The sequence below is a fragment of the Erithacus rubecula genome (genome assembly GCF_903797595.1).
Source record: "Erithacus rubecula genome assembly, chromosome: 29".
NCBI lineage: Eukaryota > Metazoa > Chordata > Aves > Passeriformes > Muscicapidae > Erithacus > Erithacus rubecula.
Window position 1 is genome coordinate 1,144,444 of NC_136681.1, and position 26,577 is coordinate 1,171,020.

At 51.4% G+C, this 26,577-nt stretch overlaps 5 protein-coding genes across 14 annotated transcripts in view; 1 reads left to right on the plus strand and 4 right to left on the minus strand.

The window, feature by feature from the left end:
- Positions 1 to 402: 402 nt before the first annotated feature.
- Positions 403 to 4,620, minus strand: CKAP2L (cytoskeleton associated protein 2 like). The gene is made up of 6 exons (XM_079328915.1): positions 4,487 to 4,620; positions 4,076 to 4,259; positions 1,829 to 1,984; positions 1,408 to 1,471; positions 957 to 1,104; positions 403 to 873 (listed from the first exon to the last, which is right to left on the minus strand). The coding sequence occupies exons 1-6, from the start codon at positions 4,516 to 4,518 to the stop codon at positions 639 to 641; spliced, it is 819 nt and encodes a 272-aa protein (XP_079185041.1). The 5' UTR covers positions 4,519 to 4,620; the 3' UTR covers positions 403 to 638.
- A 70-nt stretch (positions 4,621 to 4,690) lies between these two features.
- Positions 4,691 to 7,052, minus strand: LOC306813450 (uncharacterized protein; the record flags this gene model as incomplete). Its single annotated transcript, XM_079328911.1, has 2 exons — positions 6,970 to 7,052; positions 4,691 to 6,317 (listed from the first exon to the last, which is right to left on the minus strand). Exon 2 carries the CDS (start codon positions 5,744 to 5,746, stop codon positions 4,691 to 4,693), a length of 1,056 nt encoding a protein of 351 aa, XP_079185037.1. The 5' UTR covers positions 5,747 to 6,317; positions 6,970 to 7,052.
- A 2,349-nt stretch (positions 7,053 to 9,401) lies between these two features.
- Positions 9,402 to 11,207, minus strand: LOC306813451 (interleukin-1 beta-like). Of its 3 annotated transcripts, XM_079328914.1 has the most exons (6): positions 10,911 to 11,207; positions 10,777 to 10,825; positions 10,506 to 10,695; positions 10,233 to 10,403; positions 9,978 to 10,123; positions 9,402 to 9,890 (listed from the first exon to the last, which is right to left on the minus strand). In XM_079328914.1, the coding sequence occupies exons 1-6, from the start codon at positions 10,949 to 10,951 to the stop codon at positions 9,678 to 9,680; spliced, it is 810 nt and encodes a 269-aa protein (XP_079185040.1). In that variant the 5' UTR covers positions 10,952 to 11,207; the 3' UTR covers positions 9,402 to 9,677. The 3 variants fall into 3 exon arrangements, with proteins under 3 accessions (XP_079185040.1, XP_079185038.1, XP_079185039.1); XM_079328912.1 differs by having other exon boundaries at positions 10,233 to 10,695; XM_079328913.1 differs by having other exon boundaries at positions 10,506 to 10,825.
- Positions 11,208 to 11,923: 716 nt separating this feature from the next.
- The window catches only part of STARD7 (StAR related lipid transfer domain containing 7), a gene marked incomplete at its 3' end in the record, with an annotated part of 234,570 nt that continues 219,916 nt past the window's right edge, over positions 11,924 to 26,577 (minus strand). The window contains exon 6 of the mRNA XM_079328971.1: positions 11,924 to 12,031. Coding sequence (XP_079185097.1) covers positions 11,924 to 12,031 — 108 coding nt within the window. The remainder of the gene's footprint in view (positions 12,032 to 26,577) is intronic.
- OGDH (oxoglutarate dehydrogenase) overlaps positions 13,370 to 26,577 on the plus strand; it is a 29,327-nt gene continuing 16,119 nt past the window's right edge. For 2 of the 8 annotated variants that reach the window (XM_079328887.1, XM_079328889.1), the window contains exons 1-4: positions 13,370 to 13,485; positions 16,697 to 16,945; positions 22,024 to 22,212; positions 24,105 to 24,195. In XM_079328887.1, coding sequence (XP_079185013.1) covers positions 16,724 to 16,945; positions 22,024 to 22,212; positions 24,105 to 24,195 — 502 coding nt within the window. In that variant the 5' untranslated portion in view covers positions 13,370 to 13,485; positions 16,697 to 16,723. Of the gene's footprint in view, positions 13,511 to 16,696; positions 16,946 to 22,023; positions 22,213 to 24,104; positions 24,196 to 24,313; positions 24,417 to 26,577 lie in introns of all 8 variants that reach the window. The other 6 variants (XM_079328886.1, XM_079328888.1, XM_079328891.1 and 3 more) reach the window with 5 other exon arrangements.

Here is a 26,577-nt window from a genome sequence, read left to right on the forward strand (position 1 = left end):
CCCCAACCATGTCCAAAGAGTTGGGGGCCTGTCCTGCTGCAAGGTCCTCTGCAACCCTTGGTGTTGCTGTCAGTCTCGGGGGCACTGCAGGTCCCTCAGCCCCTCAGGCAGAGCCATTGCTACCACCTGTGTCTGCAGACACTGGGTCTGCATACATGCCTCTCAGTAGGGGACACATAGATAATGTCCAGGTAGGGCACAAGGCAGTTACAGAGCAAATCACTCAAGACTTTGTTTCCAAACACTAGGAGGTGCCTGGAACATTGCAGTCTAACTTACACAATTCTACAGCAGGAAAACCAGTGTGTGTGTCAAGGCAGAGGACCTGAGGGCAGTCCTGGGGGATACAGTCCCAGGGGACATAGCTGGTGTCTCCACACCACTCACTAGCCCACACACATCTCTACTGCAAATTTTAATATATTTTAAACAGAATTTAGATACTAGAATTTAGAAAATTAAAATAGAATTTAGATATTTAAAACAGAATTTAAAGCAGAATTTAGATATTTAAAACAGGCTTATTCTGTGCCATCCCCTCCCCTCTACATCTGAGGGGAGCAAGAGCAGTCGGGGAGTGTGTACCAGGCAGCATGGTGGGCAGGTAGCCTGTCCCTGCTGGGAACCCCTCAGGACCTCTAGAGGGGATATGAACTCAAACCCTCCAGCTCTGTCACTTCTGGCAAAGCCATGTTTTTCCGGAAGAAGAAGCAAGTGTCCTCCTCAGCATCCAGGATTTCACTGAGGGATGACACCACAGGGTCGTGGTCCTTCAGCAACTCTGGGTAGTGACTCCCAGCCCTCTCAATCCGTAGTGAGCGCCGCACAGGTGTCAGAAATTTCACTTCTGGGCCTTCCAGGAATTCCCTTACTCTATGGAAAGGACAAGAGCCTTGGGTAAGAAGACCACTGGCTTGGAGGGTATGTGTTACCAAGAACAGGAGGTTCAGCCTTACCTGGATGCAGGTGTAACCTGTAACTTGACTGAGAGGGGAAGGGAGGTCATGGGCCTCCCCACCAGGCCTGGAGTCGATGCTATGGGCTGTCTCTCACCTGGATAACACTTCCTAGGCTCCCAAGGAATGGGTTCCTCTGCCTTTTCTCCTGGCAGGAGAGGAAAAGGGCAAACCAGTTGCAGAGAACAACTGCTGGGGAGGGATTACACCTTGGCACTCTGGACCAGGACAGGGTGCCTGCCTGTAAAGGCTTGCTGGCCCAGGACCCTCCCTAGCCCAGGCAGAGAAACAGTGTCCCATTTTTCAGATCAGGATTCCAGACTTTCACAACACTCCTCAGGAGGAACATGAGGTGCTGGGACAGGCTGTAAACCGTGTTGCTTCCCAGCTGGCAACACCAGGGAGCCCCCACATGCCCATGCTCCAGTCAACCCCACAGCGCTCAGGTTACCTTCCAATTTTTGGCCTGCATCCTTCAAGATACTGAGAACAGTTTCCCTGAGCTCCTCGATTGGCTGCAGGAAAAGCAGAACATGGGTCAGGGCAGGTCTGGCATGGGAAAGGAGACCAGAGTTCTAGTTAAATAGGAGAAACGGCTTTTGCTGCACCACAACACTGTGTGCTGAGGACAGCAGGAAAAGGCTGAAAGATTCCCCTTTACTTGGTGGGATCCATCAGCACCCCATACAGCTGGCCAGGTGCCCACCCTGCATGGGCACATTCTGCAGCATGGAATAGGATGGCAGCTCTAAAGGACTTTTTCACCAGTGAATAAGGCTGCTTTATCTCATTCCAAAACCTGGCCCCTGGAACTCGAGGAGACCCTCCAGAGCAGAGGCAGGGAACACACAGAGCTGGCATGCTCCACTCACCTCAGCCCCAGCAATGACTGCTTCTCTGTACAGCTGCAACACATCAAAGGGGCCGTTTCGGGCCAGCAGCTTTGCTTGGCAGATCCAGAATTTGGCAAATTTCTCTGCCTGGGGTACCAGGGACAGCACTGCCGAGAGCTCCTCTGCATGGACACCCTGCAAGGACAAGGGTAAGGGCCTGAAGAAAAGTGTGTGCACCAGGAAGCAGTCCGTGCCTGACCACAGCTCCCAGCACTCTTCAGGAGGAAAGCCTCAAAAATCTGGGTTTGGAAGTCTCCTACATAACCATGGCAGATAAAAGCTGTCCTGCCTCTATCTTCCCCTTGGATAATTGAGTCTAGTATTCCAGAGGGGTGTAAAAGGATAGACTCTAGTGCTGGCATTAACTGGGGGCAGTACACCCTGGAGCAGGGTCAGTGATCGGTGTTTCCAGCAACTGCTGCCCACAAGGGCCATACCTCGAGCTGTGACACTCACCAGGGATCTACCTTGAGTTGGCTCAATCAGCCTGGGCTGCTGCTGCAGACTGCTCTGCCAGGCTCCAGGACACTGTCAGTGACATACACAAGGGCCATGCTGGCTTTGGTTGGGGTAGAATTAATTTCCTTCTCAGTGGTTGGTATGGGGCTGTACTTGGCATTTGTGATAAATACAGTGATGGTAACAAGTAGGAGAATGCATTGCAAGCAACCCTGCCCCTGATGAATTATAGCTTTGCTAATTATCAAAGACTGGAAACAACCTCACCCATCCAAAGTGGATGCTGTGCAAGGGTCAGGCAAGGTAAGATGCTATGCCAGGATAGACAGGATTAGGTAGCTGTGTAAAGGACAGGATGGAGTTAGCTGGTCATACAGAAGGTAGAAGGAGACCAAAGGAAGAGGGCAGGAGAGAAGCAGCCAATGGTGTGTGGAGCTGCCCAAGGGAAAGAGGAGCTTTTAAGGTAATAAGGGACCGATGCTGGTATCAGTTGTGCCTCTGCTGTCACTGGTGACAGTAATAAGAGGCATTTTCATTATTGCCAAGTAGGATTTACACAGGACCAAGGCCTTTTTTACTTTTTGTGCTGCCACACTGGCAAGGAGGTTGGGGAGGTGTGGGAAGCTGAGAGGAGACACAGCCAGGAGAGGTGACTCCAACAGACCAAAGGGACATTCCAGACCCTTTACTCAGTATATAAAGTGAGGGGACATTTGGAGTGATGCTGTTTGTCTTCCCAACTCACTACTGTATGTGATGGCTTCCTGCTCTCTTGGAGGTGGTAGAACACCTGCCTTGTCGGAAGCAGAGAGTCAATGTTTTATTTTGCTTGTGTGTGCAGCTTTTGCTTCCCAATTAAACTATCTCAACCCACTAATTCTTCGTCTTTTACCCTTATGATTCTCTCCTCAGTCCAGTTGGTGGCATGTAGGTGTTGAATAAGGGATTACAGGCAACCTTGCCCCTGATAAGTCACAGCTGTACTAATTACCAAAGAAGAGCAACAGCCTTGCTCTTACTGGGTCACAGCTGTAACTAATAAAGTAAGTGTGATAAAAGGAGTGGATTGGGTGATCAAGGAGGACTCTGAGGAAGAGGACCTGGAAAAAGAAAGCCTTGAGGAGGTAGAGGAGCCCTGAGGGAGAAGGAATGATCTGGGGAGACACAAAGAACAAAACAAGGAAGAGAGTTACTGCTAGCAAAAGGTCTGCTGTGAGGTCAGTCTGGGTCTGATGAGGTTGAAGCCTGCAGTCAGAGTTGAGCTAGGTGAAAGCCTATGTTCAGAGTCTGCAAACTAATACTTGCAGTCATAGTACAGCAAGAAATAACTAGCAGTCAGTCTGTGGTTAGACTGTACAGTTAGGAGCTTGCTGTAATCAGAACAGCTAAGCTATAAAGCAGAATGAACTGGGACCTTTTTCACATTATTAAGTGTATTTCTTAGCTCGTTTCTACTCCTAATGAGAAGTCTACTGCAGCAATGGACTCCATGAGCAGCTGCATGGGGCTTGGCTGCTGGCTGGGGTTAAACCACAACAGTCTCTTTTGACAGGGTACCTCTCTATTCTCCTGATTGGCACAGCTCAGTGCATGCTTTTGGCCTACCCATAACTTTATGAGGACTTTTATTTGCCTATGTCTGTCAATTCCCTCTGTCAACTGAACACTTGTTCCCAACCCCTCTTAGCTACTGGAGGGACATGGCCCTCATCCCCTGGCACGCTCCAGGAGAGAAGCTAGTTCAAGCAGCTCCTTTCCCATTCCCACCTCCTCAATGAGCTTCAGGCACTCAGTTAATATGCTGTCAATCGTTGCTTGGCAGTGCTGCTCTGCATTCTCTTTTGCTTTGACCTTTCTACAGGATGGCTTCACTGCCTGCTTCTGAAGTTGTGCCATCGGTGGCCGCTTGTATTTCTTGCCTTTGGATGCCAACCACTCCTCCAGCTGTTTCCTGTCCAAAGACCAAGAGATCAGTTACCACCCCAGCAGACAGTATCTTGGCAAGAGCTGGCTGTTTTTCCATGGAATCTCCCTTTAGCCAACTTCAGCTGCTTAAAAAGAATCAGTATATCTATCTCAGAAACACACTTGAGTTCTGGACTGGGAAAGGAAAATGCTCTCAAGCATAAGCCTTGAGGCCAAAGCAGGAGAGTGGCCACACACTCTCCTTCCACTTACTGAATCAGTGGGAGAGGAACCCAGGGTGCCATCCAACATTGCCCCCAACCCCTTCTTTCTCATGGCATCAACCTCCCAACAAACTTTCGCTCACAAGAGACTTTGGACTCTGTTTTCAGCAGGATGGTGCTGGCTCAAACCTAGTCAAACCCTTTAAACTCTGCTGTTTCCTGGAGACAGGACTCAGGTGGCCTGAGCTGCCACTTACTTACGGTCTGCAGCAGATGGGGTCCTTGGAATGCGCCTAGCCTGCATGCCACTTGCCTTCAGCACTTCTGGTTTAAGCTGCTCTCTCCTCAAACCATCCTCAAGTACATGAGTCTTGGAGCTGTGCAACCAGCTGCAGGACTGGTTTGGGTGACCTGTCCCTTGGCCTGCTGCTGTGTGTCCAGGAAGCACCACCTTCATGTCTTTCCTGTCCATGCTCTCTTTAACTGTGGGCCTTGGCCATGGCAAAGTAACACCTGGTTTCAGGCTGGTTTCCAGCTTTGTGGTCCCCTGGGGGTTGCCCAAAGTGGGAGGCTTGGTGGGAAATCTTCTCACTGGGGGAGGTTGGCTGTGGTGCTTAAGACTTCCCCCTGGAGCTGTGCTGGGTTGCCTCACCATAGTAGTTTTCCCCTCGTTTGTCCCAGAGTTTTTATGTAGCAAATTAGTAGAAGCAGAAAGGAATTCAGAGGGCTGCAATGGTTGAGTTCCAATACTTGTATTTTGAGATATGCTCTTTGATTCTGGCAGGGTTTTCCTGAATTTATCCACAACTGGCTCTTCCTTAGGCTGCTGGTTACTAATTCTGCCTTTTGGACCCAGAACAGACCTTGATGTTACAGTTGAACTTTCACTGTGGGCCAAAACTCCTGTCTTCCTGAGACTGTTTGCATCAGATTGAAAAGTTCTGATCGACTCCAGCAATGTGGAGGCTTGTGGGTTGAGGTTTTCCTTGTGGCAGACCAGCCTGCCCTGCAGCCCCTTATTCAGAGAGTCAGGTCCTCCAGGAGGAGGAGGGTCATCACTTCCCACCTGAGCTGCTGCAGCAGTGACAGTCTCCTGTGCAGGCTTCTGGTTTCTTTCTGTATTTAGGTGACCAGAGGCTGAAGATGGCAGCTTGCCACTAGTCTGCATGGAAGCAGGAAGAGTCCTGATGTTCACTGGCTGTACCCTTCCTGCTCCCTGCCATGTATTTGAAGGCTTCTTCTGAACAGTGTGGCCAGTGTGCTGCATGGATTTGGCTCCAAGCCTGCCATCCTCTTGAACACCTGCCATCACATTCCCAACAACACCCTTCTTGCTCCTGTCAACCTGGAAAGACAAAGCAGCCCTCAGCTCCAAGGAGAGCACAGCTTGGTCAGATCCTTACAGCTTGCCCAGGGGACAGTCATGTGACAAAGCAACTGTCAACAGAACAACAACACAACACCCACCAGGACATGGGCAAAGGATCAGTCTCCCAAACTGAAACAAACTCCTATCCAAACAAAAGTCCTTTGAAAAATAGCTACTTGACTCATTGCCATCTATTCAACAGTCTGTGGTATGTCCCCCATTTGGACTAAGAAACTCATGACCTTGACTTGGGGATGTGGTTTTCAAAGCAAGCTACAGATCTGAATTGCAGCCAGGATGAAAAATTATTATTACTAAAGTACATTCTCCTGTGACCCTGTAAGCAGCAATCCTTAGTGAGACCTTTTGAGCTCTCTTGGACTGCTGTGGACTGTGACCAGCATCTCCTTCTGAGTGGAGCTTTTCAGAGCCAGCAAACTCTCACATTTGCTGCAAAGGATGACAACAGAGCCTGGGCTGGTACCTCCTTCCCCAAGGCTCAATTCTTTGCCTGTTTAGAAGACACGAAGGCACCAACATGAGCCCTTCACTGAATTTGAGGGGAATTTTTCACAAATATATACCTTATACAAATGCTTTAGGTCTCTGTGTGTGTAAGTATGCTAGAGCAAATGTTCCATGAATGTGGCTTTCCTTGGTACTTAAGTACCAAGTAAGCAAGTTGTTGCTCTACAGTAAATTCTATGTTAATCCTTTGTTAAATTGTTTAACTTAACAGCACTTAATGAACAGGTTAAGTGCTGTTAAAACCTTTGGGCCTAAACTGTTGGTCAAGCCCAGTGCCCAGATTAGCAAGGCAGTCTGCTCTAAATCTTGTGACTCAGTGGACCTTCCTTATTCCTTTTTGTCCTTACTCTTCCCTTCCTCTGCCTCCACACAGATAATTTTGGGGTTGGTTTTGGTTTTAGATTGATTTGAGATTTTAGCTTGCTTTTTCTCTTTGTGCTTTAACCATCCAGTAAGTAGCAGAGCGAAGCTTCACAATGAACTTTGTCATGCTTTCACTTTTATACTAAACCTGTTTTTACTGCTATCTTTGCCAGTGATTCTTTAAGCAACCATAAGGCACTCATTTGTGACAGGGGACCCTGTTCTCCTTAGATTTCCTTAAAGCATGAAGGACTCAAGAGCTTCCTACTTACGTGCTTGAGTTTAGAAACTGCTTCTAAGGGTGAATTCAGGTGATTAGTCCAGTTCCTTAAACAGGGTCTGTAAAAGTCTAACAAGTTATCAGCCATAAGAAAAGCAGAAAGAGTTAAATAACTCACCCACTACTGGTTGTCTCAGGAACAGAATCTTAGGGGTAGCTTTCAGAAGTCAAAAACCTGTCAAGGAATACTGCCACATTTTTCTTTTATGTGACAACAGGAACGCAACACAAGCCATTAATATCCAAGATTGTCACAAAACTTCCATGGGCAACAAAACTAACCAAAATGATTCTGGCAGGTAGAAGGTTTGGAGGCTCCCAAACTGCCCCGTGTGCCACAGACAGCTGAGGCCATGCTGCAGATCATAGTGGTGACCAGAAAATCCTGAACAGAGTTCACTCAGTGTGGCTGATCCACAGGCCCTGCAGCTAAGCAGGAAGGTGGGACAGCAGGCCACCATCTGCTTCCACAGTTCTGTCCTTCCCTCCTCCTCCACACAGAACTGGAGCCCTGTGACAGCAGCCAGCTGTGATGTTCTCCCCTCCCTCTGCTCCAGGGTAGCAGCCCAGCCCTCTGGGAATATCAATGCCTGTCTAAGTTTTTTCTATAAGAAAGTGCCTAGAGAGTGAGGGGACCATTCTCTGTTCTGCCCAAATGCTGCTCTATGATGAAAAGAAAGGTTGTGAATCCTCTCTCATTTCTATTATATTTGTGGTGTTTCCCAGAGCCTGGCAACAGGGACTGATGTGGTCTTTGTGCTCTTTGATTCTGCTTCTTCTCTTCACCTTTTCCTGCCAGATACACAGAAAATGTCCCTTCCTGATATTAACATATTCCAAAAGCAAGTGGAAGTTGCCATTAAAAACCAGTGATGAGACTCCCATCACCCTTTCCTTGAGATCTCGTTCCAGATCTAAAGTTTTAGCAGCAAGGCTTGCTCTGCCAGAGCCAGGACCTGAGATGAAAAAGCTTCAGAGTCTCATAAAACAGAAGAGACACCATCAGCCATTGGGAAACACTGTGGTGGCTAACAGCAGCCTTGTACAGGCCTCACAGGCTGAATTCTGACTTAATCCCACATAAGCTATGAGAATGCTACCAACTTTGTGAGAAATGAGTCCTGCAATGGCAAGAAACAGCGTGTTTCCCTGCAAAAGAATTCTACAGACTAAGACTGTTTCTTGTACCTGTTTCAACAATTGCCAACCTTCTCAGTAGAAGTATTAAAATGATATTTCACAAAAAATTCTTTCCTGCACGTAGACACCTTCTCTGGACTGATCAATTAGTACGGAGTAACAGTTTGTTACTAACCAGTAGGGGATAGTTTGTAAAACTCTATACAAAGGGATGTACAAAATAAACTTTTAGGGTTTTTTTCGCTCCTTCAAAGAGTGTCCGACACACGACCTACCACCATAATACTTCTACTCCCCGTCCCCGGGACCGTTTTGTGGGCACCTCCCGCTGGTTTACACACCCTCACCCACACTGCCTACCCAGGCCGCCCTGACACCCTCCCCTGCCCGCCTCCAGTCCAACGCTCCCACAGACCCGCGGCCTCCCCACAAGGTCCCCCGCCCCTGAGGGTCCGCAGGGCCCGCAGCTCCGTCCCCCCGCGCCCCGCAGCACCGGGACCCCTCAGACCCAGCTCCGGCCGCTCCGTCCCAGCCACTGCGCAGCAACTGACACTCCCAACGGTCTCCGCGCCTTTATTTGCCACCGCCTTCTTCAAACCGACCAATGGAGAGAGCCGAGCGCCGGCTTTGGCTCCGCTATTGGCTGCGGGGGCAGGGGGCGGTGACAGCGCGTCCCCTGCCGTGGTCGCGGCCGCCGGGGTGGGTGCGTGCGGCGACACGGCTGCCGTGTCGTGACAAGCCGTGTTATGCGACACTGAGCCAGGCCACAGCGTGCCACGGGGCGCTGTGCGGTGCAATGCCACTTAATGCCATACCACGCCATGCAATGCTGTGCGATACCACGCAATGACACGGCGCACCATGCTATGCTGCATCATGCTGTGCCACACGATAAGGCACGGTGTAGTGTGAGATTGTATGATACGGTACACTACATCATACTATGTGATATCATGCGACGTCCTGTAATGTCACGCCACCCCACTCATTGTCCTGTTGCACTGTGGACCACCGTGCCATGTCCCGGCTGCAGCTGGGGCAGAGGAGACAGCTCCAGACAGCTGCCGTGGCTGCCGGGTCCACCATGGTGTGCCCACCCCAGTCACCTCTCAGGTGTGATGTGGGCATGGAGACAGACTGCTGGAGGGTCCTGCACAGGTCAAGGTGATTCCTGGGCTGTGAGGTGGCCCCCCACTCCCTGGGTTTTCACCCAAAAAGCAGCTAAAGCAGAAGAATTTTCCCATCCATAACCCCATCCCCCATGAGAAATGAGCTGAGCAATGCTGTCCTAGAAAACTTTTTATTTCCACCTCCATATGCATACAAGTTAAAAGCAAAAATAAATAAGGGGGCATAATAAATAAGTACTGAAGCAATGGGCAGACACAATAAATAAATAAAAACAAATAAATAAATAAGATTGGGATAGCTCGAGCCCATGGGGCCCAGAGCTGCTATTTCACATGAAATAGGTGGGGAGGGGGGTCATGCCCCAGGGGGTTGTACTTAGTACATACAGCCTGAAAACCGGTGACTGCCGGTTGGGTTGATGCAGCATCCTCAGCGCCCACTCAGCTCATAGGTAGCAATGTTCACTTGGTCTGGAGTGTTGGTGATGCTGACAGGCTGGCGGGGCTGCAGGGACGTGCAAATGAACCAGCCGGGGAAGGCGGCCGACTCAAAGCGGGTGGTCCCCTCAGCTGGGCTGTCCAGGCGGTAGAAGATGAAGCGGGTCAGCTCCACACTGTCAATATCCCTCCTGATGTCAGCTTCCTATAGCCAGGGGGGTGAAATGAGGATCAAAGTGGAGTGGAGCCCTGAGCCCCACAGAGGACAGACTTGTAGGAATACTCTGCTCACCTCCAGCTGCAGCACAGGCTTAGAGTCACTCATCACACAGGACATGTAGAGCTGGTAGCCCTTGATACCCAACGCCACTGGCAGCCTTCCAGACCTTGGACCACCCTGAGATGACCGGGGACGGTACAGAGCAATGTCGAGCTTCACTGCAGAGAGAAGGAACAGGTAAATGGATGGTCATGGGGTTATGGGGTGGCTCCTGGGTGGTCCTGGGTTTGGGGACAGGGACACTGGGATGGGAGCATATGCTTTCACCTTTCCGTCCAGCAGAGGGCCCCTGCAGGTGCAGGGCCACCAGCTGGGTGGGTGACTCCAGCACGAAGCATTTGTGGTCAATATCCAGGATGTCGAAGGACTGGGAGCGAGTGTAGCGGAAAACGGGTGCCCTGGTATAACTGTCCTTGATGCACTGGAAAGAGATGGGCTCTGTGGGGAGTGAGACAGTCAGGAGGATGCTGCTCCCAGGTCCAAGAGTACCCCCAAGAATATCCTCTGTCTGGGGTGACACCCCTGACATCAACCTCATACCGAAAATATCATTGAAGAAGCTGCCAAGGTCACTATCAGCAAAGTCGTTGTGTGATGGCTGCTTTAGGAGCTTGGTCACAGCAGCCACCAGGATGGCAGCCTGGCGAAAGGTCCTGGAAAGGTGTTTTTTTGTCACTGTCACCTGGATTCCCACCCCAGGCGACATCACCTCCAAGTCCAGTCGGGGCTTCTGGGGAAGAAAGGGGATGCAGGGTGAGAGGCTAGTTTCCATACAACATGGACCCCACCACTCCCACCACCCCAGTGTTACCTTCTGTGGGCAGAGACAATCGGGGCCATACAGCGTCTCCTCATTCAGGCTGAAAGGCAAAGGGAGGTGGTGAAGTCAGGGTCAGAAAGGCAGCAACACATCCCCAAAGTCCTCTCCAGCATGTCTGTTCTTACCTGCTGTTCTCCAGTGTGTCCAAATCAGGGACAAATGCCATTGCCACCACTGACTGCAGAGTCCTGGGCAGAGATTTCACACTACCTGCAAACTTCTGAGGCACTTGGCTGCCTGCTCTTGCCTGTCCTGTCTGCAGTGCTGCTTGGCTGCTCTCTGAGCCCGGTGTCAGTGCGGCTGGTTTTCAAGAGTCTCTAGAAGGAAGCGCTGTCAGAGTGGGATTTCCAGGTTTCGCAACGCCCGGTTTTGCCCAATTACTCTGTCGAGACTAGAGGGCTGGGGGCGTTGGTTGCCCCCAGGCAGAGCATGGGGAGTGTCCTAGTTTGAAAGGACAGGTGTCTGCCAGTAAGGGCAGAAGTTTCCCTTTGGAATAGAGACTTTGGTTCCACTCCTCTCCCCCAAGTATTATGATTGTTTGAATCAAGGACTCTGAGGCAGAGATAAGGGGGGTGGGAATAACAGCTCTTTTACTAATATATCTAACTATACAAACAGAAAACAATAACAGTTAAAATTGCTAACAGAACGAAATAGGTAACTCGGTGTCAGTCCCTTTAGATGCAAGCACGCTGTCTCCGTGCTTAGTCCAGAGCCCGGATCTGCCAAAAGGCAGGCGAGAAACGGAGGCAGGAAGGAGGGGGGGAGGGGCGGCAAGGGCCACGCCGGTCCCGGGCGGGAACGGGCTGCAGCGGCGGCTCCTCGCTCACCGTGTATGTCCGGGGGATCAGCTGTGTCCGCAGAGGCAGGAGGCTGGAACGGGGCAGATGCAGGGCAGGTGATCGCAGAGGGTCTGGCTCTCCTGTGCTCGGCCGCGTGGCTGAACGATCCAGCGCGTCCTGCTCCCAGCTCGCCGGAAACGCGAGTGCCCTCCCAGAAGCCTCAGAGGCCCCTCCGGGGCCGTCCCCACCCACCCCTTTTGTCTGGACTCATCAGAGACCCTGGGTGTAACCCGGCCAGCTCCATTGGCATGATAATGGGAAAAATTCTTTCAATTGACACAGTAACAGAAAAACACTCAACCCCCAACAGGGAGGCAGAGCATGGACCAGAGCAGGGGCTGCTCCAGGACCAGAGTATAGGGCAGAGCAGGGTTGTAGGGCAGAGCAGAAGGATGCTCCACGGCTGGTGTGTGAGGCAGAGGGGATGTTTGGGGTTGATGTGTGGGGCTTGTGACCATGTGCAAGCCTGCCTGGTTGACCCAGCAGGGAGCTGAACTCACTGGACTCACTGGACTCACTGAGTGCCAGCTCCAACCCCAGTTCCAATGCCAGTCTCAGCCCAGCTGTGATGACACCCACCCTTGTCAGGACCAGGCATTGTGGGTGTCCTGGAAGTGGCCAGTGGTGCAAGTGCTGCCAGTCCACCATTTCTCCACAGCTTCCTCCTCCACTGCCCAGACCCCTGGTGCCACAGCCAGCTGTGCCTCCTCTGTCACCCCTCTTGTCCTCATTGTCCCAACACCAGTGGGTGCAGGACCCCACTCTCTACTCAGTTTCTTGTGCTCACTCATGTCATGGTGTTTAGGCACACTCCTCATCCTCATGTCCATCCGGTGTGCTGGAGATTTCACCATGCTGGGAGGACCGGGATGTGCGTGGTCAGGCTTGCGTGGACTTGGGCTGTTGGGGTGTTTTCCAGGCATCCGTTTCACTTCCTGAAAGTGCCTTCCAGCCTTGCACAGCTGCTGTGGCCAAGACTGGCACCATCATGACTCACTGTCAGGAAATTGCCAGAAATGCAGAGTTCACAGACCACCTCCCGTGCCCTGCTGGGCATCTGCTGGCTGTCACACAAGGTGGGATATCCCAAAAAGCCTGAGGTGCCTCAGGGCAAGGGGTCTGCCACAATACAGTGGAGGTCCCTAGGTCACAGCAGAGGTCCCCAGGCCACAGTTGGGGTCCTGAAGCCATGATGAGAATCACCAAGCCATGATGAGGGTTGTGAGCCATGAATCATGGAGGGTGTCACCAAACCATGGTGACAGTTCTGTAGCCATGGTGGGAATCCCTGGCTAAGGGTCTCCAGGCCATGATGAGAGCTCTCTGGCCATGGTGAGGGTCCCCAGAACGCAGAGCGCACCCCAGGCCATGATGAGAGCTCTCTGGCCATGGTGAGGGTCCCCAGAACGCAGAGCGCACCCCAGGCCATGGTGGGAGCTCTCTGGCCATGGTGAGGGTCCCCAGAACGCAGAGCGCACCCCAGGCCATGATGAGAGCTCTCTGGCCATGGTGAGGGTCCCCAGAACGCAGAGCGCACCCCAGGCCATGGTGGGAGCTCTCTGGCCATGGTGAGGGTCCCCAGAACGCAGAGCGCACCCCAGGCCATGGTGGGAGCTCTCTGGCCATGGTGAGGGTCCCCAGAACGCAGAGCGCACCCTGCCCCACGAACGCGCCCTGCCTTGCCCGGCCCCAGCACTTTCCCGCCGGCGGCGCAGTCGCATTGGGCCGGGATCGCAGGGCGTGGCAAACGGGGCGTGGTGACGCGACGTGGTGACGCGAGGGGGGCGGGGCCGGGCGGGACCGGTGGTCGGGGCCGCTGTCAGAGCCGGGGCCACGAGCGGGACATACGGACACGCCGGTGGGTTCCGCGGCGGGACCGGACGGTGGGGCCAGACCCAGCCGTGCAGGAGGGCCGGGGGCGGGGGCCGGCGCCGGAGCTGGGCGGGGGTCGCGCCGCGGGCCGCGCTGGGCCGGGGGCCCGCGGTCGCGCCCCGGTGTCCTTGGCGCCGCCCGGGCGCCTGGGAGGAGGGGAACGAGGGGGGCGGGACTGTAGTGAGATGGGCAGCCCTGCGGCCAATGGGAAGGCTCAGCTGGTCGCTCCGGTCCTATAGGCAGCGAGGGGCGCCGAGCCCGGGCGGCGGCTGCGGGCGGTGATTGGGGGGCGCGGGACGCGGGCGGGCCTGGCGCGCTCTCGGGGACGGGGCGGGGGTCCTGCTGCCCCTTCCCGCGCAGCCCGGCACGCGGGGCTGCCGCGCGCCTCACGGCCCCCCGGGCGCCCCGCGGGGCCGCTTCGTTCCGTTCTGCGGTCGCGGAATGCCGCCCGAGCAGCGGCGCCTGGCGGAGATCCCTGCGGGGCTCTGCGGGGCCAGACTCCGCCGTGTAGCGGCCACAGAGGGTCTGCCCCGGCCCCCGCCCGCCCTGAGGCCCTCGCCTGCCCAAGGTGCCCGGTGCTGGATCAGCTGTGGCTGCAGCTGGTGGCTTTGGCCCCGCCGCTTTCTGGACGGTGGAATTTGTGCTGTATTTAACATAGAAAGTATTCCTAAATCCCAAGTCATTAGCAAGTACCTGCCGTCTAGGCTGACGTCCCCTTCCCAGCTGCGGGTGGGTCACATTTAGCCCTTTAATCTGTTTATTGGCACGCTCTGGGCCGTCATCTGTTGTGGGCATTCCTGAGGTTTGACCTTTTGGTTAGGTTTGGGCTGTGACTGGCTGCCCTTCTGCACTCTCCTCAGCCGTCACTCCCAGTGTGACCTTTACATTCCTGTGTGACCCTGATATCCCTTATCTCAGACTTGGTTTCCTACGTCCTTGCTTCTGGCTCTCTATTTTGATCCAGCATGCAGTCATCCTAGCTCCAAGCTTGCCTTGTCTCTGTTCAGGCTTCTAGCTAACCCTTCCTGCAAGAGATTCTCAAAGAGCAGCTAGTTCTGCTCACTTTGGGTCAAACTCTGGCTTTAACCTCACTGTTTTCCTGAGGTCACTGGATGCTGCTAAGTGGCAGCACCGAAACTGGACATTAAACTGCAGATGATGATTCTGCTTCTGTCTTAAAGCTTTTTCCCTGCCATATGCATGTCTGTGCTTTGGCACCTGACTCAGTTGGTTCTCTGAAATGTTATGGAATCATGGAATGTTTTGAGTGGGAAGATCATCCAGTTCTACCTGCTTACCATAGTCAGGGACACCTTGCACTAGTCCAGGTTGCTCCAAACCCCATCCACCCTGGCTTGGACACTTCCAGGCATCCAGGGGCAACCACAGCTTCTCTGGGAAACTTCATCAGGTGCCAGGGCCTCACCACCCTCGCAGGGAAGCATTTTCTCCCAATATCCTATTTAACCCTGCCTTCTGGGAGTGGGAAGCCAATCCCCCTTGTCCTGTCATTCCAAGCCCTTGGCTAAAGTCCTTCCTCAGTTCTCTTGGAGCCCCTTTAGGGACTGTGAGGGTCTCAAAGGTCTCCCTGGAGCCTTCTTTTCTCTAGGCTGAACATCCCAGACTTTCTCAGCCTTTCAGAAAAATAACAGTATGTGTATTTTGCTGTGTAGATCTGATGAGGGTGAGCTGAGAGAATCCCCAATGCTGTTGCACTTGTGGTCCTGCACCTGCTGGCCTTTCTTGCCAAATATGATTGTGGGCAGGGTGAAAACGACAAGTAGTTGCCTTTTTCCTGTGAGTAAATCTGTCAAACACTTTGTCTGAATTCAGGTGACTCTGGGTCTTCCTCAGGCTCTTTGAACCAAAACCTTATGGTTTACAACGGGAAGTGTAGCCCCTGTCATGCCAGGCAGCCAGAACTACAGAATCACAGAATATGCTCTGTTGGAAGGGACCCACAAGGATCATCAAGTCCAGTTCCTGGCCCTACACAGGACCATTGCCAAGAGTCACACCTTGTGCCTGGGAGCATTGTCTAAACGCTCCTTGATATCTCAGGCTTTGTGCTTTGACCACTTCCCTGGGGAGTCAATTCCAGTGCCCAAACACCCTCTGGGTAAGGACCCTTTTTCTAATATGTAACCTGAGCCTCCCCTCACGCAACCCTTGGGTCCTGTTACTGGTCACTACAAGGAAGAGATCAGTGTCTGAACTAGATTCAGCAAGACAAACCTGGAAGGCTGGCTAGGAAAATGCTGGCCGTTAAGTTGTGTTGTTTTTTCTAGTCCCTTGTGAAATTTCATTTTAATTTGGTGAACATATGGTAACTGCTTTGACGTTGGGCTGCTGCTTGTTAAACTGGTCTGGGATATGGAAACCAGCCAGCTGGGTCACCTCTAGCCTTGGCTCCTGCCAAGGAGCTGAGGAAGGAGCTGAGTGGAAAGGGCAGCTCCAAGAAGAGTTGCTCCAAGTGCCTGCACTTCCTTCAGGATGGTCTCCAGTGCTTTCCTTGGTTGAATGTGTGTAAAACCCCATGGCTGACCCTATAGCAAACCACCTGGCTAATCCCAGGCCTCCCAGTACATGTCCTACTGAAAGCTGCAAGGTGGCACCTCTGAAAGGTCCCACACTGGCTCTGGGTTACTTTTCTGGGCTCTGAGCAGTGGAGAGCCCCTCTCTGGATCTTTCATCTGCACTGACATTCTTGGGTCTGGGCTTTTGAGGAGAAGCAGTCTTTCCTGCAGCCCCCTTCTCAAGTGCTTTGCAGTACTATACCCCTACTTTGCAAGCAATTTTCCATGTAGATGGTTTCTTCCCAGCTTTATCCTGGTGCACATCACAGCAAACAAGAAGAAAACCTCATCTGAGCAGACTGGTCAGAGAAATGGAAGCTCAGACCTACCTGGGGGGGAAGAGTGATGGAAGAAGCTGAAATCAAGAGATGTGGGTAGCTTTGGTGTGCAGCAGCTCATTTGAGGGATGGGAGAGGCAGACCAGCCATGCCAAGTGTACTGAGTGAAAACTGCATTTCTAAGCCATCAAAGACCTGGCTGTGGGACAGGGTGGATGGATTAATCCAAATTAAAAACTGATCCTAAGATTGATTCTCCATGCTCGGGGGGGAGGGCGGGTGAACTCTGTTCAGTGCTCTCCTGCGGTAATTCATAACCCACTTTTCTGTTCTCCCTCAACAGGAACTTGTGTGAGGCAAGAGGACAAATATGCTTAACTTAAGGACTTGTGCAGCAAAACTGAGGCCATTGACAGCCTCACAGACTGTAAAGACAATTTCCCAACACAGACCGGCAGCACCCAGGACGTTCCAACAGCTCAGGTGCTACAGTGCACCGGTGGCTGCCGAACCATTTCTGAGTGGGACTAGTTCAAACTATGTGGAGGAAATGTATTATGCTTGGCTGGAAAATCCCAAAAGTGTACATAAGGTAAGGATCAACCTTGCCAGGATGTCACCTTCACTTATCTGTGTCTGAGCAGTAGGTGCAGGTAAGTGCCACCTCTTGAGGAGCAGTGAATTCATCTGTAGGGCCTGGATGTTTGTGGATGGTCCTTCTGCCTCACTTTGCCCAAAAGAAACAGCAGCAATTCCTTGAGCAAGAGCCAAAAGAAGCTTTTTCTGTTCAAGCGGGAACGCCCTGGGCTCGGGACACGGGCAGCATCTGGATCACAAGCGGATACGAGGAATGGCTCCTGGGAATCCACCTGGAGCGAGCTTCCAATGCTGTACTTTTTCTATCTCTGGTGGCTCATCAAGAGGGTTGATTGCAGAATGGAGGGTGGGAATAAGGGGCAAGGAGGGTATTCTCCACATTGTGACTGGTTTTCTTGTCTCAGGTGTGGGTGGTGTTCTGTGTTGGGACAGATGTAGCTAAGCTTGTCTTTGACCTTGTGTGTGTTAAACCAGACTGCTGATCTACAGATGGGGTGGGGGATGGGGTCTGATGGCCAGAGGAATTCCCACTGGCTGCTCCTGAACTTAAAGCTGGGAAAACAATCCAGCTGTGGGCAATATGTGCAGAGGTCTGTCCTGATCTGGATTCCTGAAGCTCTTCCAGCAAGGCTGAGCCCAGCAGGTGAGGGCTCAGCTGGGAGGAGGCGTTCTGAAACCTGACAGCATTTTTCCCCATCCCCAAGGTTTCACAAGGAAAATGTTTCTCTGGTGAGTAAGTCTCAGCATTACCCAGGGGATTTTTAGGACAGTTTTGAACATGTTCTGATATAGAGCAGGGATTTTCTTTATTTATGAGCCATGTGCAGACCAGGATAGAATGAGAGAATGAGCAATTAGGGGTATAAGGAATCCTATACCCCAGCACTCATGACAGTTTGATGTGTTTTCAATGTCACTGATCCCACCCATCCAAAATGAAGGTGCTAAAAAATTTTTAACATAGAATTTTCACAGAAAGTTAACTTCATGCTTCTTTGAAGGAAAACAGGCGGCTGAGCCAAACTATAGACTTGGAAATCACAAAACATCTTAGTTTGGGTTGTGCCCTTTGCCAAATAGTGACTTGAAAGCTGCCCAAGCACATGGTACAATCCCTCCTTCAGAGGTGGGATATTGAACTAAAAACCATGAGCTCAAATACTGTAGCTTGGTTTAAAACAAGTGAGGATTCACCACTTTTTCCCAGCAACAGGCACAATCATGACTTTGATAGAGTCATTGTGTGATAGTAGTTCTTTGATTCCTGGGCAGTCTTGAAAGTCACTCTGAGCAGTGAGGTTTTTCTGTCCCTGTCTAGCACAGAGACCAGGTGCTCCTTGCTGTGCTGTGTCCCACTAGGGATGAGGAACACGTTCAATTGGGAAGAGCTGGAATGTCTTTGCTCTTGTCACCAAAAACCTCTGAGGTTTCCAGCTGGTGCCATGGTCCCAGCTGAGCACACTGAATCCATTTCCTCCCTGTAGACACTGGGGGTTTTAACTGCAGAACAAGCTCTGGTGCTTGCTCAAAATAGGGAAGGTAAAAAAGAGGTTATTTTAGGGCATTTTCTGCATGAGATCCTTCAGCTGAACTCCAGTTTTAAGTTCAATGAGCAGAGTTGGATAATAATAACAGTAGAATAATAAAAATTAGAGCTGAGTGGGAGAAAGAGGAGGTGAGGGCTTGGGGGATGGGTGCCAGTGGGCTGCCACAGTGCTGCTTGCTCCTGGGACTGCATCCTTTGGAAGTGGGGACACCATCCTCCTGCCCTCCATTTGACCAGCCTGGGTGCTTGGCACAGCCCACGCTGTCTCCCCATAGCATAAGTAACATCATAGGTCCTTCAGGGAAGGTGGCCAAACAGCTGCGGCTGCAGGTGGGTGGTACCTGCATACATCTGGGGTAGTTCAGCCTCCCTGAGCAGCAGCCCTGGAGTTTGGGTTGAACTGGGGGACAGGGACACAGCTCTCCCCATGGATCTGTACATGAAACAGCCCTTAAAATGGACTCCTTAACTTGGCAGTGTTTGAGATTTTAAATTGAATGGAGTTTGATGACATTATCACATGTGAGAAAACTGAAGGTCCTTGTCTAGGCTGATGAAGGACAGAGCAATGTGCATGGTGTGAACCCACTGGCTGTTGCTTGGCTGCCTGCACTCAGTGAAGATTACCTGCCTTAAATTTGGTTCAGACTCCTCCTCCTCCTTCTGCAGCCTTAAGTTGTTTGTTGTCTTCTCCCTGCTGGAGGAGGAGGTGCTGCCAGACCTGCAGACCATACCAGGCAGGATTGATGCTTCTGGAGCCCATGACAGGGGAAGGAGCAGGAAGCAGCCTGAGCTGGAGGTGGAAGCTGTGTGTCCCTTATGCACGTCCCAGCCTGAAGCACACTCAGTGCTGCAGTGGATGGGAAATGTCACCCCTCTTCCCTTGTTGTGCATGCCTGACCTCCAAGCTGGGAAACTGGGACATGACAGTATGAGCTTACATCCTTCTTCAGAAGCTGAATCTGGTTTGGCTTGGTGAGCTGGTTTGGGGCTGTTTCCTATAGAGGAGCCTGCTCTGAGCTCCACTCACAGAACTGAGCTAAGGATCCCTCTAAAGCCCTGAACTGTCCTGGTGTGTGGCAGGCAGCTGATTCACCAATCCCACTTTACCAGTGCATGGAGGAGTGCTGGGAAAGCTAGTCCAGGCTAATGCTTTGTGTTCCAGCTGTGAGACTGTCTAAAAATGCCCTGAATCTGAGTTCTCTCAAAATGTGTGTCTATATATCTTATATCCTGTATGTGTCTATACAGAGTATAAAAGCAAGCAGAGCACTCACAGAGCTGCCATGAGCACAGAGAAGTCAGAGGGGAATAACCCCATGATTTTATTACTGGTGTTACCTTTGGCAAGTGCTGGATTAAGACAAAGTTCTCTTTCCCATGATAAAGCAGGATAACTCTAATTGGGCAATTCAGCCTCTCCCATGGGAGATATGAGCTCCAGTGGCACCTCTGTGCTTCCCAGAAACCCACGGGATAGGCCTTGGATTCTCCTGAATTAAAACATCAGCAGATTGAAAGCTGATGTTTTTATGGCACTTATCAGGGCTCTGGCCTGCCCTGTGCCACTGGACATCATTCTGTGAAGCAATAAAGACTCAGTGAAAGTGCTTAAGCTGACCCAGCTGGTGCCACACCTTGTTTGCCGAGTTTAAGGTGGACTTTTTCTTCCGTAACAGAAGCTAATTGGAGCTCCAAGAGGTATGAATGGCAGAAGGGAGGAGGTTATAAAAGCAACACTCCTGGCTCTCTCCCTGTCCACACCTCCCTCACAGGTCGATAGATACTCCTTTTCTCTTGCCTGTCTTTATTTGCCAGTACATGAAACAATCTGAAACCACGGAGAAAAGTGGCCAGCCAGGTTCCTCTCCATGCCAAGGGCACAGAGCCCATCCCTGGGTGCTTGTCCCTGTATTTGCAGGAGCTGATGGCTTTGGGGGTGCCCAGGAGCTCTGTGAGCCTGTGGAAGGGAAGAGTAGGGGTGGAGCAAAAAGCAGCTCTCCCTCTTTTCGCACTGAAATTTCCTTTAGCCAGAACAGGGTTGGGTGTTTTCTGTCTTCCCTTTCTTTTCCCCTTGGGGGAGTGATTGTTTATCAGTTAGTGTCAAAATGTTCCAGATCTTATTTATGTTCCTTTAGCATGACCAATTTCTAAATTTATTCCTTGTGCAGTGATGTGATGGGACAATGGGGTGTTTGAGTAAATTGGAGCTGGAAATACATTCCTGGGGCATGTGATGAGTGCTGCAACTGGAGGAGCTTCCAAGGGGAACAGCTGAGCTGGGGCAACTCCGAGCCAAGGGCAGGTTTTCAGTCTTCTCCACCCTGTTTCCTGGGGACAAAATCTGTTTTCTGCCCCAGACAGCCCCTGCTTTGAGGGCACTTTTCTACTTGTGTTAAACATTCTGGGGATGGCTGAGCTTCACCCGTGTCCGGTCTGTATTTGGTGCTCTCCAAGGTGCAGGATGCCAAGCTCTCAGTCAGTGGAGAGACTCTTGGGCTGAAGCCAGTGTGCAAATCCCACTGCATTTACTTGCACAAGCCAGCTCCCTGGGTCTGTGCTGGCACACAGCTGCTGTTCCACTGTGCCCTCATCCTTTGCCATCATTTGGTGGCACATGAGATGAGGTACAAGCGTGATGGCAGGATATGGATCGGACTTTGGCCAGACTCTCCTTCCCCAAATCTGTTGGTGCTTCTACAAGGAGACTGGTTCACTTGAGTTTGCCTGGGACACTTCCAGGCATTTCAGACAGTGCTGGAAAAGTATGACAGTACACAAGTCTGTCCAAGGCTTTTTTCCAGTGTTTTGATTTGTTTTTTAACACCTAGAAATTCCCATCTGCAGAGGGAACAGGAGCAGAGGTGGCAGCTGCCTCGTTCTGGGCATGGGTGAGCTGGTATGGGAGCACCTCTGTAGTGCTGTCGTTGGTGTCACCAAAAGGGTGGGGGAAAATTGAAGAAGAGATAGAAAAATAAAACTATGGCTGGCTGAGAGCTGAACAACTGCTTATGCTGGGATTTAGGTCTCTGGCCATTCAGATCATGGAAAGAGAAAGAGTTGTATTTAATTACAGGGCAGAAATATTTTTCAGAAAAACTGGGGTATTTAGAGAGTGGTGTCCTCCCCTGGGTAGAGGGAAATAAGCTGGAAGTTCAGGCTGGGGCTAATTGCTCAGAGCAGCATTTCCAAGAGCAGAGCCAAGGGGTGGGGTATCACTGTGTCCTGTCCTGGTGCCACTGCCAAGGGAGGGCTGGCTCTGGCATTGGCTTCCTGCCAAAAGAAACAACCCAGATGGATGGGAAGGGGGATAGTGAGGTAGCTGGAATAGTGGGAGAGCTTTAGTGCTCTTTTGTTCAAGGCAGGTGGGTGACTTCAGCAGCTGCTGCATGGAGCTGAGGTACAGGGGAGGAGGCAGCTCTGTCTCTTGCTTTGACAGTAAAGTTGAGACCTCTGTAACCTTGACTGAGGAGGTGTTGGACTGCAAGTGAAGACCCTGGTCACCTCTCTTCTTTTCTTTTTCCTAGTCATGGGACATCTTTTTTCGCAACGCCAATGCTGGAGCTGCTCCAGGCACTGCTTACCAAAGCCCCCCTCCACTGACTACCAGCCTCTCCACCCTGTCCCAAGCCCAGTCCCTAGTTCAGGCACAGCCTAATGTGGATAAACTCGTCGAGGACCATCTTGCAGTGCAATCTCTCATCAGGGCATATCAGGTAAGGGGACTGTGCTGAGGAGGGTCATGTTCTTTGTTGAGGGGCTTGCAACAGCTGAGGTGGGCTGGAGTTAGTGCAAATGATGCACGTGTTTGCATGCAGAGCATGCAGGATAGGAGCTGGTCTGTCACGTTAGGAGCAGCTGATCTGTTGGGGCAGAAGCTCAGCTAATGCTTTGCTGGACAATAGGAAGATTAAAGCTATTGTCATCCAAACAGGGTGGCAGAGAATGGGAGGTCTTCTCCACACTCTGTAGTTTGCTGCTTTCTGGAATGCTGCTCTTGTGCTGTGGGCTATTTCCATACTTAGCAATGGCAGGGAGCACCCATCTGTCTTCCCCCTGTTGCTGAACAGAGCTTCCAAGGTTCTAAAATAAGAGGTCAGGAAACATTTCCATGTGATTTGCAACCTGGAAGTGGCCCGTGGGGCTCATGGGCTGCAGCTCAGACCAATGCTGCCAAGTCAGCATTCTGGGAGAAATGAGTTTGGAGCAGGAAAGAAACATCCTCTGGCTGAGGCTAGCAGGTATTCTAACTCTGGAGAACATTTAAATGTGTTTCTACATCTGTATTATGCTTTTATTTTTTGTTGTGCTCTGGTTTATCAAGTATGGAGGCTGTAATTATGGCTGTGGTAAGAAGTTTATGAACCCAGAAGCTGTGCAGTTGTGATTGTGAGCTTCTCACCTGTTCCTGTGATGAAGCATTTGCTGTGCTGTGCAGTTGTGTTCCTGCTGAGATACGGGGAAAATCCAGTGTAAAAGACTGTGAGTTACAGCAGGAACTGCAGCACTGGGCGAGTCCAAAGGTTTGCCCAGCCTTGGCCCTGCTCTCTGGCTCCAAGACAGTGCCCCTGCTGCTGCAACTGTGGTGCTGATATCAGCATTGGAACGTGTTTGTGAGGACCTGCATGGCTGATTCCCTGATTCCATGAGAGATGACCACCCTGCCAGCTCTCAGGCAGCTCCTGCCAGTGGAACAGGCAGGCAGATGCTGAGTTTGAACATGGAGTGACTGATATAATTGGAAGCAGAAGCTTGAAGTCAGGGATTTGAAAACAAAATCCGTAACCTCTTCAGCATGCCTGTCTCTTCTTCAGGCTCTGAATGGCAGCACAGGAAGATGATGGCTCTTGGTATTTTTCTAAGTTGTCCATAGTGAGAATTCTACCTCTCTCCTCCTCTTGGTGTCACAGTAGGGCTGTAGCTGCAGTGAGATGTCCAGGTGGGGAGGTTCAGGACAATATATGGAGATATGAAAGAGTAGGAAGGTGAAGGAAGCCCAGCATGTGATTGGTAACCTGCTTAAAACAGCACACATCAGGACAGTCTGAATTGGAAGGGTCCTTAAAGCCTATCTTGTTCTGTCCTGCTGCCCCCCTGCCACAGGCGAGGACACCTACTACAACCTTCCAAGCTACTCCACAAGCCCCATCCAACCTGGCCTTGAACACTGCCAGGGATGGGGGAGCCTCAGCTTCTCTGAGCAAATTTCCTCTTTGTGCACCTGTGATTCTTAGGAGGAGACCATCAGTGTGAAGTTACTGCATCTGTAGAAAGGAGCTGCTCAAATTGGACACGAGGCTGATGCTGGGAAAGCATCAAGATACCCTTAGACCTGTCTCTGCTGTGAAGGAGCTTGCCATGCCCCCATATACCTGCCAAACCTGGTGTCAGGTAGAGCAGAGCAGTCCTGGTGGCTGCTGGCACTCCCTGATGTGCTGTAGGTGACAGTAAACCCAACTTCTCCAGGCTTCAGCTGCAGCTAGAATTGAGATAGCTCTGCAGAAAATGTAAAGAGGGAAACGGAATTAAATTTTCTAACTTATTTTTTTTTTCTTTTTAAGGAATGTCTCTTCCATTAACTTGTTTTAATCTGTGTTGTTGCTTCCAGGTCAGGGGTCACCACATTGCAAAGCTTGATCCTCTCGGCATTAGTTGTGTAAATTTTGATGATGCGCCAGTAACTGTTTCTCCAAACGTCGGTGAGAATTACTCTGCAAATTAATTCTAATGTAATTTAACTTTTTTACCCCTCCCCTCTTTTGTTTTTCTCTCCCTTTTGGTTCCTGTTCTCCTTTCCATTCCTGGTGCATTTCATAGATTCGAGGGCATCATGTAGCACAACTTGATCCACTGGGCATCTTGGATGCAGATCTGGACTCCTCCCTTCCAGCCGATATTATCACATCCACAGACAAACTGGGTGAGGGCTTTGAGAGCAGTTGGTGCTGCATTGCTTGAGCTCCCCTCTCTTTCACAGCTTCATAGGTAGATTGCTTCACAGGCCGGGGGTCTGAAGTTTCCTTAGTAATGATCACTCTAAAATTGTAGTTGCCGGCAGCAGCAGCAGTGCAGCCCTGCCACCCTCCGGCTGTCACTCCAGTACTCAGCTCATGTTTCTTCAACAATTGCTAATCAGTGTTATCACTGATCATGCTCACCCAGAAGCAAAAACCCAGAAGGGCTGGAAGCAATTGCATCTTCTGGAAATGCAAAGCAGAGAGGTTTTGTGTTGGTGAGAGCTGGAGGTCTGTTCTTTCAGCTCCTCTTGCTGTCTTTGAGGACCCTCAGAGCTGGGGGTGAATGTACTGGGTTCATCTTTGCGGGGCTGAGGCTGCCCTCCTGAACATCCAGCTTGCCCCAGCATCTGTAAATCTTTCAATTGCCCTTTTTCCAAGACTTAGCTATGAGTCCCTACTGGTGATCATAACAAGGAAGCTTTGGGATGCAATCCTTTCCAAGTAGAGAGGTGGAAATCCCAGTGCGTTTGAGTGAGAGCTGCGTGAGTGTTGTACACAAGAGTGTGTGGTGCCCAAGATTTGAAATCCTGATCTGAAAGTGCTTAAACCCAGCACCTCTCCATGTGCTTTAGAGCTGATTTCTGTACTTTGCTAACATTCTCTAGTCAGGATGAGGTTACTAAACTCTGTCACCTCACTGGTGCTTCCCAGGGTGGTTCCCTGGCACCCCGAGTGCTCCAGAGGCATGCTTATGCTCCTAACGTAGAGTAGAGCAGCAGTGATGATTACTAACCTCGCCAATGGAAACAGCTGATCAGAATGCACGGTGCATGTAAACCACCTTGTTTCCTTATTCAGCCAGCACAGGGACACCAGCCCTGGACCTGCTGGACCTTCGGACAGGATTACATGTACCAGGAGCAGTAGGGAAGGGAGTAGGTTTTGGTTGAAGCAGTTTGCTGGATGATGAGGAGGCTGCTTCATCCCACAGTCTGGACTCTGACATGCTTCTCTAGAGGACCAACCCTTGTCTGAGCCTCAGGAGCTGTCCAGCTCCAGCTTGGGGTGTGTCCTGTGCCTGAGATATTTTGATGGCAAGGGGTAGAGAGATCATGGCTGTGAGCCCAGCTGTGGGAGGAGACACACATGCTAACTGTAAGCACTGTGAGGAAAGCAGGAAGACATTTTAGGTGAACTTAAAGTCACTCACCATGGCTGGGTAGGGGAGAGGATGATGAAAGGCTTTTCCAACTCAGGGTATTTGGCCTCTGCTGTGGGCCCTACAGTTGTGAAGCAGAGCTGGAGTGGAGAGCCCTGAAGCCTTTTGCCTGGTGGATGTGTATCGCTTTTCAGAGTATAGCAGGGTCTGCATGGAACCCAGAGTAAGTCAGCTGTGAGTGGTGGCAGTGACAGCTGTCAGTCTCTCGACAGGAAAGGGAGCTGGGTGTGGGGAGCAGAGTTACTATGCTGCTCAGGAAGTTGTAGACTCACAGAGTGGTCAGGGTTGGAAAGGAGCTTAAGACGTCAGCTAGTCTAATCCTGCTGCCACAGGCAGGGACACCTTCCACTAGATCAGGTTGCTCCAAGCCCTGTCCAGTCTGTCCTTGAACATTTCCAGGGATGGGGCACACACAACTGCCCTGGGCAGCCTGTGCTGGTGCCTCACCACCCTCACAGAGAAGAATTTCTTCCTTATGTCCAATCACTGAAATTCCCTTTTCAGTGTGCAGCCCTTGTCCCTAGTCCTGGCACTGCTGACCCTGGGATAGTCTCTTCCTCCTTTCCCATAAGTCCCTTTATAGACTAAAAGGTCACAACAGTATCTCCTGCAACTTTCTCTCCTTCAGGCTTGACACCCCCAGCTTTCCCAGCCTACCTCCATAGCAGAGGGGCTCCAGACCTTCAAGAATCCCCTTGGCCTTCTCTGGACTTGATCCAGCAGGCCAACATCTGTCTTGCCCTGGGGACCCCAGTGCTGGAGGCAGTACTGGTGGAGTCTCAGCTGAGTGAAGCAGGGGGACAGAATGCCCCCCTCAGCTGTTGGTCACACTTCTGATGCAGCCCAGGACATGTATGGATTTCTGAGTTGTCAGTGCAGGTGGCTGGCTCATGTCCAACTTCTTA